The 9,246-nt window shown below is 35.0% G+C and overlaps 1 protein-coding gene across 1 annotated transcript; it reads right to left on the bottom strand.

Moving 5' to 3' along the window:
- Positions 1–1,791: 1,791 nt before the first annotated feature.
- Positions 1,792–2,745, bottom strand: LOC110674442. Its single transcript, XM_021838667.1, has 2 exons — positions 2,509–2,745; positions 1,792–2,448 (listed from the first exon to the last, which is right to left on the bottom strand). Exons 1-2 carry the CDS (start codon positions 2,627–2,629, stop codon positions 1,850–1,852), a joined length of 720 nt encoding a protein of 239 aa, XP_021694359.1. The 5' UTR covers positions 2,630–2,745; the 3' UTR covers positions 1,792–1,849.
- Between the last annotated feature and the right edge of the window lie 6,501 nt (positions 2,746–9,246).

Genomic DNA, 9,246 nt, shown 5'->3' with positions numbered 1-9,246 from the left:
ACTCTGTATTAGATGAAAAGAATGACAAAGGTATCGGGTGGCAAAGCGAATACATATGCATGGCACTATAGTGCAGAGCCGGTTCAGGTGAAACCGAATTTCATTTAAAACGGATTAAGAGGTAGAGAGATAAATTGTACATTAATTTTAATTCTCATCACGACTATTGCCAAGGCTATATAAAGACACCATTCAAATTTTATACTATTTTATACATTCCAGATATGTTCTGTGAACCCAGTTTCAAATTTGCATTGATGATAAAAATTCATTTTTAAAGAAAAAAATGTTCGTTATCGTGAACGTGTTGCTCATTTCGATGAAAATTGCATACCTTTAGGCATTTAATGTGCTGTTTTCTGTAATTAACAACATTTAATTCTAAAATTGACCGATTTATCAATAAGTTGTAAGATTTTTGAGACTTGATTCAGAATCAGTGACCCCGAATTTAGTAAATAGCAAATATCTTTGTTTTAGGAAACCTATCTCAGTAATTGATCAACTTCACCCCGGAATCAAAATTCCACTTTTTGATTTCTAAAAAATCTTTTTGTTATTATGATAACATGATAACGTAAAAAAATCTTTTGAATGATTCGAATAACATCCAACCAGTACAGGTTTTAAATATATTTGAATAACAATACATGCATCCTACTAGGGATTATAGAACAAAATCGCTCTAAAGTGATCAACTTCACCCCATTTTACGGTATGTCAGATGTGAGAATATTGGTCGCAAAATGCTGGAACTTGGAGTTCTGATAATTAAGGTGAAACAGTTTGGAATCAACTTCTGAGATTTCACTAGCACTTCAAAGGCACAAATCTCGCGAAGAAAGCATCCGACAACAGTGCTTTTTTTATTTTGGTTTTGTGCACTAATAGAAAGCTTAAAATAAGAAGATCAGGCAAGTTTGCCGATTATTTCTCCAGTTTTGTGCCTTTGAAAACGCGAGTAGGGACACAAGTCGGCCATTGTGATGGCCATCTTTGGATTTCGAGATGTTTCACCTTAACCTGAAGTGTACGATTTGACAGATAACCATAGATTGTTCTAACAATGTATGTTGGAAAATTATGTTTATTTTTGTAATATCGCAATCAAACCTTCATGTCAAATTCTGCTGAATGCTTTTTATATGTTAAGTAGAGTTTTAAGATTTGTTGGAACGAATCAAACTCGTTACACGTAAAAGTTGATGAGTAGTCGAATATCCATGTCGGAATCCGAAAACTTTTCAGAAAACTTTAAATTTTCGTTGAAGTAGACCATCATTCTGTTCGAATGACTTTAACAAAAATTTTACCGATGCAGGAAAAAAAGCTGATTGATCGATAGCTACAAATATTGGCAGCATATTTGTCCGGTTTTCAAATTGGTACAACCGCGGCATTTTTTTCCTTTTGTCAGGAAAATATGCCAACGTAAAACATTGCATCATCGCCAGGGCCTTTCATTTTTCTTAATTTTGTAGTAATTGAGAATGCTTCTTACCAACTTGATGTGAAGACAGTGCCCTGTAGGAATATGAAACCGAGTCACTGTATGGGTGTTGAGACAGAGGCAAAGAGCAACGGAGAGTAACGAATGCAGTTGAGCTTGCTAGAGCACGCTTGGCTGCATCGACGAAAAAGACAATTTCCTCGCCAAAATGCAATCGAGAAAGTGACAAATGACAATGTTGCTGCAACGTTCTTGGGAGAGCTCCACTTGTTTTTTTTTTTCATTCTATTGAAATGTTCTCTATATATGATTCACATTCATACAATGTTAGATGACTTCAATTTGTTTTCTCGGATCAAGTGTATGATGCAATAAGAGCTTTCGAGTTACACGCATAATTTAACTTCTACGAATACTACCGCTGCGTCTACCATCGGCGGATTGCTCCCTGGACAGCATGATATCAGCTTGACGGTGGATTCTCTGGACCAGCATGTTGATGGATTCATTGAGATCATCCAGGGCGGTTTGCGTCCTAGGGCTTCTTGGAGAGCGCCCACTAATATTGGGATTTCGCATGTGAGGTAGGTGCTGTGGAACTTGGAGATAATGCCGACCTGGATCGGTTTCCGGAAGTGTCTTGAACGGAAGTGGATCTGATGAAGGAGTCAACGCTTTGATGTCTGATAGTCGGATAGGAGCGAGTTGAGCCGCGAAAGAACGGTGGGATTCGTCGGGAGACTTCCGCATACTTGTTCGATCTATCATTGTCGAGGAGGCAAGTGGTTCAGCGAATTTTTCATAGTGGAAGCTCTGTTGAGTCGAACGTGAGCCTCTTGAACCGCTGGGCATGTTTACGGTGCCGGAATGGCGAAATTCTTCGTATGAGTCATCGCGAAGGCGATCTTCATGTCGAGTGGAGTTGTGACTGTCCATATGAATTATGCCGGATTGGGCCATGCGATCCACGACTGAATCTGATATTGGTTGATTTCTTCCTAAGGATTATCAGTTTGACATTATGAAAGTGGCGGTGAAGAAAATTGATGATATCTAACCTTGAATTGATTGATTTATTCCATCGTAGAGTTCCCGAACGATATCTGAATCATGGAGCAATAGTGCAGAAGCCATTGCCAACACTATTTGTGTAGCTTTTTCTATAAAAGGGTCGCTCATGTTTTTAAAATCAAAGATTCCAAATTTCAACTACTGAAAATTTTAAGAAGATGGTACAATTTTCTTAATTTGCAACTGAAAGACAACCAACTTTAAAAATACTCAATGGCTTCTATGATTGCTCCATGCGAATGAAATTTCACCACATGTGGCTCAAGGACATATGGCCCAAACCTCACTTTCAAAATTTCATAACTTTTTTATTTTACTAAAGTTATATGACTCAAGTGGAATGGACCGATGCACGAGTTCACTACAGTGAAACCTCCATGAGTCGATATTGAAGGGACCATCGACTCATGGAAATATCGAGTCATGGAACAGCAATCCTTTGGAAAGTGGCTTCTAGGGACCATCATAGTAACCATGAAATTCTGTTTTTAGTATGGTTCCATGAGTCGATATCAAGTCATGGAACATCGACTCATGGAGGTATCACTGTATTTGACGTTTAAGCGGTGCCGTTTTATTTATGTGACCATGGAAACGAGTCAATTTGGCACCGCTCATACGTGAATCGTGAATACGGCTGGTTAGCCGTGAACCAGAATTCATAATTAAAAACAAGTATTTATCGAGCAACGGACTCATGTTTCGTGACCGGTCGTTTGAGAACGTCGCGACCCATTGGAAGCCCACACAATAGAAACCTCATACCTAAAAAAAATGCGCTCTCGGGCTAGGCATTGGATATATATAGAAAGCGTTGTGTTTGGATAGGCATCTAATTCTTCCGAAAGAGGTGCATTTTGCGAAAAAGGACCACGTGATTATTGAGCTGAAATCAAATTCAGGTTAACTTCTGCGATCATGAGTCCTAACTAGAGATCAGGGAGTCGTGAGTTCAATTCTCACTGAGAAGACGGGTAACTTTTTCGCAAAACTTCACATCAATTTGTCCAATTAATCCAATTGCAAAATATATGTAATGTTTAGCTTTTGAGAGGTTCCACGTCGTTTCGCAAACCCGATTATTTTTGTATTTTTTGAATCGCCTGTAAATTTGCATACAGATTCTTTATGACCAAAAATGCCATTATGCACTTTCAGACCGCCATTTTGAACCTCGCCTTATTTTTGAGAAGGGCGTATCGGAAAATGCATGGCAAATCTTTAAAAAGCTGTAACTCAAAAACGGTTTGTCCGATCGATTTGAGATCTTCTACAAAGTTGTAGGTATTGCTCAGGACTATATGGAGAAAAATATGCACGGTAAAAAAAGTAACAGATTATTTTTTATTTCAAAAACAAAATTTTAAATTCAATTTTCTCCAGAAACACAGTTTTTAATTTTTTTATTTTTGGATATGTTTTAGGGGACAACTTATGTGATTTATTGCACAATGTTTCAAAATGGAAGAATTTTGGACTAAAAGTTGAGATTTTTAAAAAATTACAGATTTTGAAAAAAAAAATTCAAATAGAAGAAAACAATAATTTTTTATGTGATTATTTGAAAGTACAGAAAAATTGCAATCGAAAAGTACTTAAGTAAATTTTTTCTAGGTTGCATCAATTTCGAGATATACTCATATTTATATAAAATTTTCAAATAAAAAAAGAAAAATAGGCCCTTTTCAAGCATATTTCGTGTTTCTCCATTCCAGAAAAAAAATTGTTTTGATTGAGCGAATCGTAGCTAAATCGTTTATCGTTTGATCAAAACATTTATGCTTAAAGCTAAGTATGCTGTTACGCTCAAGAAAAGTATTGAAATTTCTTGACTGAATGGGTCAAGAAATTTCCTACATAGAGCCACCTTTGAAGTGACATTTCTTCTCAACTGCGTACTACGATTAGAAAAATTTGATTTTCTTGACCATTTCTTGACAGAAATTTTCCACGCATCGAGATAGGCGATTCCTTTTCTTGTCAGTAGCAAACCAGCCTTAAGTATTGGAAAAAAAGTGCACGGTAAAAAATATAAACGATATTTTCAAATGAAAATTTGAAGCTAATAGTTCTTAAAAACCGCAACATTGATGTTTTTAATTTTTGGATATATTTTGCGGTTGTTGTAGGTATTGTTTAGGACTATTTGGAAAAAGTATGCACGGTAAAAAATAATGACAGATTTTTTCAATAAAAAAATTAAAATCGATTTTCTATGAAAATGCATCTGTGATTTTTATTATTTTTGGACATGTTTAAGGGGATTTATTGCAAAATGTTTCATAATGGAAGAATTATGGACAAAAAAGTTATAATTTTATAAAATATTACAAATTTTGAAAAAAAAAATCCAAATAAATAAAGGAAAACAATATTTTTCCATGTGTTTATTTGATAGTACAGAAAATGCATTGGAAGAGTACTTAAGTAAAATTTTTCTAGGTTGCATCAATTTCGAGATATACTCATACACCGTCAATGACCTCGGTCAATACGACTGATTCTGAAATAGGTGAATGTTCACAAAGTATAAATATTGAAATTTTTAACAAATCAATTTCCAGTATTTTAACATCTCCAATTGATCGTAAAAAAATGAATTCAATAAATTATGTAAAGCGAAAATATGAAGAAGTTAATAAAAAAATAAGAAGAGAAATATTCAAGTTAAATACAATTGATGAAATTGACAGAGATAAGGTTTACGAGTTTGATGAAATGATTGCACAAATTGAAGATGAATTTTCTAAAGACGGTGTCACCAGGAACGAAAAATTCCAACTACTTTCAATATTGCCGAGGTCATGGACGGTTCAGAAAATAATGGATACATTTAATACATCCAGGTATTTGGCAACACAAGCTAAGTAAACAGTCATTAGAAGGAACAAGTAAATCTCGTATATCTTTCGGGCTAAGTAATGTAGCAAAAGAAATTGTAGTAAACTTTTACGAAGATGATGAAACTAGCCGAGTGATGCCTGGCCAACGTGATTATGTTGCTGTAATGAGAGACGGAAAGCGGCTGGCAATTCAAAAAAAGTTAATGATGACTACATTAAGAGAGTCGTTTAATCGATTTACTGAATTACATAGTGGTGTTCAAATAGGATTTTCATCTATTGCAAAATTGAGACCAAAGAATTGTAAATTGTTAACTAGCTCTGGAACACATAATGTGTGCGTATGTACTATTCACGAAAATGTTAATTTGATAATCCATAGTTTAAAGTAATATAATTTACTGCATGATTTAAATTTATTTACTGATAGTTTATATGTGTAACAAAAACAGTGGATTGCACCTTACGTTGTTGTGAAAAATGTTAAGATTCTACTACCTTTGAACGAAGCTTGTTATCAGAAGTCGAAGAGAATGGCATTGAGGAATTACAATATTGAAACTTTTTTAGAGCAGCCTGATGAATTTGTATCATATTTTACTCGTAAATTAGAGAAACTAATACCTCATGATTTCATCAAAAAAGAGCAAGCTACATTTTTAAATAACACAAAAAACAATTTGATGGAAGGTGAATTTGTGGTAATTTGTGATTTTTCGGAAAACTACACATTTATTCTTCAAGATGAAGTTCAAAGCCATCATTGGAATGCTCAGCAAGCTACTTTGCATCCATTTGTAATATATTATCGTCAAGATAGCAAAGTCAATCATTTAAGTTTTGTTGTAATTTCAGAAGATTTGCGCCACGATTCTGTATCTGTCAACTTATTCATATCTAAAATGATAGATTTTTTGCGATTGGATGGCAACTGTCAACAAGATATATTTTATGTCTGACGGAGCTGCATCACAGTATAAAAATAGGAAGAACTTTTCAACTCTGTGGCAATTTAAAATCAAATATGATATAGAAGTTGAATGGCATTTTTTTGCAACATCACATGGAAAAGGGCCATGCGATGCCATAGGAGGGACACTAAAACGTATGGCTACTAGAGCCAGTCTTGCCAAAGAACGCGAACATTCGATAAAAAATGCAAAGGAACTATATGATTGGGCTCAAAATCGGAAAGAAGAGCAGCTTACACAAATCTTCTTTTGTTATTCAACTACTGAGGAATATGATATCATTGTATCAAGAACTTAAACAAATATTTTCAAGTGCAAAAACAGTATAAGGCACTCAGATATATCACTCGTTTATCCCTATCTCTGAAACACAAATTGAAGTTAGACAATTTTCGAGCTGTTACGATAACAAGAAAGTAGTTGATATAATTAAGAAATAAAACAAAAAACAAAAAAATAACAAAAAAATAACAAAAAAAAACAAACTCCTTCTTCATGGTTGTACGATTTTGCCGCGATGAGAGGGCTTTACCCATTAGCGGGGCTTAGCCCTGAGGACCAAAGGTACACCGTTGTGATAGAATCACATTTTTAATGCCACGTTTGGATTTACCGTGTATATCTCAGAAGTGATGCATCTCAGCTAAATTTTACTTGAGTATTTTTCAATAGAAATTTTCCATATTTAAAAATATATAGTTATTTTTCTGCACTCAAAAAAACGCACCAAAAATATCGTTTTACATAAATTCGTTTTATTTATTTCTTTAAATAATTTATTTTTTATCCAAAAATTTTCCGTTTTGAGACATTGTGCAAGAGTTTTTGTAATTTCTTGCTGCAAAACATATCCAAAAATTAAAAACATCAATTTTGAGGTTTTTAAGAACAATGAACTTCAAATTTTCATTTGAAAATTACGTTTATATTTTTTACCGTGCATACTTTTTTAAATGCTTTAGTATATAGGGGTTGATCAAACAATAAACAATTCAGCTACGATTCACTCAATCAAAATAAAATATTTCTGGAATGGAGAAACACGAAATATGCTTTAAAAGGGCCTATTTTTCGTTTTTTATTTGAAAATTTTATATAAATATGAGTATATCTCGAAATTAATGCAACCTAGAAAAAAATTACTGAACTACTTTTCGATTGCAATTTTTCTGTACTTTCAAATAATCACATAAAAAAAATATTTTTTCCTCTATTTCGATTTTTTTTTCAAAATCTTTTTTTTTTAAATCATAACTTTTTTGTCCACAATTCTTTCATTTTGAAACATTGTGCAATAAATCACATAAGTTGTCCCCTAAAACATATCCAGAAAAAAAAAATCAGAACTGCGTTTCTGGAGAAAATCGATTTAAAATTTTTTTTTTTAAATAAAAAATAATCTGTAACTTTTTTTACCGTGCATATTTTTCTCCATATAGTCCTAAGGAATACCTACAACTTTGTAGAAGATCTCAAATCGATCGGACAAACCGTTTTCGAGTTACAGTTTTTTAAAGATTTGCTATGCATTTTCCGATACGCCCTTCTCAAAAATAAGGCGAGGTTCAAAATGGCGGTCTGAAGGTGCAAACTGGCATTTTTGATCATGAAGAATCTGTATGCAAATTTTCAGGCGATTCAAAAAATACAAAAATTAAATTAAAAAAAAATCCGTCATGTTCGGTGGAATTGCTCTTTTGGTAGTTGTCTAAATATCGTTGTTGCATTTTTGCGTGTTCCTACATGTAAATCCCGTGAAAAATCAAAATTTCTCTGCATGCACTTCGGAGACAAAACTTTTGTGCTTTGTCTATCGGCCGCCGCCGCCCCCAGATGGAAAATGCTTCTCTCGGCAAATCCGTTCGCCGTTGTCTAACGAACGACCCGCTTCGGGCTCAACAGTAGCTACCTACAATATTGGGCAAAATATTTGTAACTTTTCTGATTTGTCATTCAAAATGGTCAATTGCCTCATTTTTTATTCTCGAAAAAATAAATAAATGACGAATTCTTGAACAACAGCTTCATCTCCGTATCAAATGTTAAAATTCAAGCTGTACCTATCTGTAGAAATTTCATTCAAATCGGTCCATATACTTCATTGATCAAACTCTCCAAAGTTCAACATTTGGATGGAAAATCGAAAAAGTTGCAAATGGATCGTCCAATACTGTACCTCCCAAGTAGCGCACAAAGACCCTCAATCTCTATCGCCAACTGATGCCCTCTGCTACCGCACAGAGCCGATTCCGGATTACCACATGTGCCCGGCTAGGATTTCAGAACCATCATCATCAGCAGCAGCAATGTGCAGTGCATTCCGTTAGGGCTAGCAAACAAGAAAGCCCGTGTGCGCTAATAGCTCCCAATGGTCTCTTTTCCCATCCGTTTTCCGATGAACGAATGAAGCGATCGCCCTCGCGTAAGCATATTAGCGTGATAATGGTCCAACTCCTGGTCCCTCCTATCATCAGGAATGCTTCCCAGCATTCGGAGTCTGGGCTTCCTTAAAATTGTCATCGAAAGGTTTGGTGAAAGCCCGGCAGCGACAACATGTGTAGGATGACGACGACGACGACGACTTCGACAATGACAAGAGGGACTTTTTGTGTCGTCTAGGCACGGGTCCGAGGTTGGTAACAAGTTCTCAATAATCAGTTATCGCACACATTACACACCATCAACTTGCTAGTTTTCCAGAGGGAAGGACGAGAATGCATGCAATGCTTTTGTGGCAGTAAGCAATTGAGTGACAGAGTGGAACAAGTTCAACTTAACAACTACCGAAAAGCTAAACATTACATATAATTTGCAATTGGATTAGATGGACACATTGATGTGAAGATTTGCAAAAAAGTTACACGTCTTCTCAGTGAGAATTGAACTCACGACTCCCCGATCGCTAGTTGGG

The sequence above is a fragment of the Aedes aegypti genome, chromosome 1 (assembly GCF_002204515.2).
Source record: "Aedes aegypti strain LVP_AGWG chromosome 1, AaegL5.0 Primary Assembly, whole genome shotgun sequence".
NCBI lineage: Eukaryota > Metazoa > Arthropoda > Insecta > Diptera > Culicidae > Aedes > Aedes aegypti.
The sequence above is the reverse complement of the archived record's forward strand: the minus strand, read 5'-3'. Positions and strand labels throughout refer to the sequence as shown.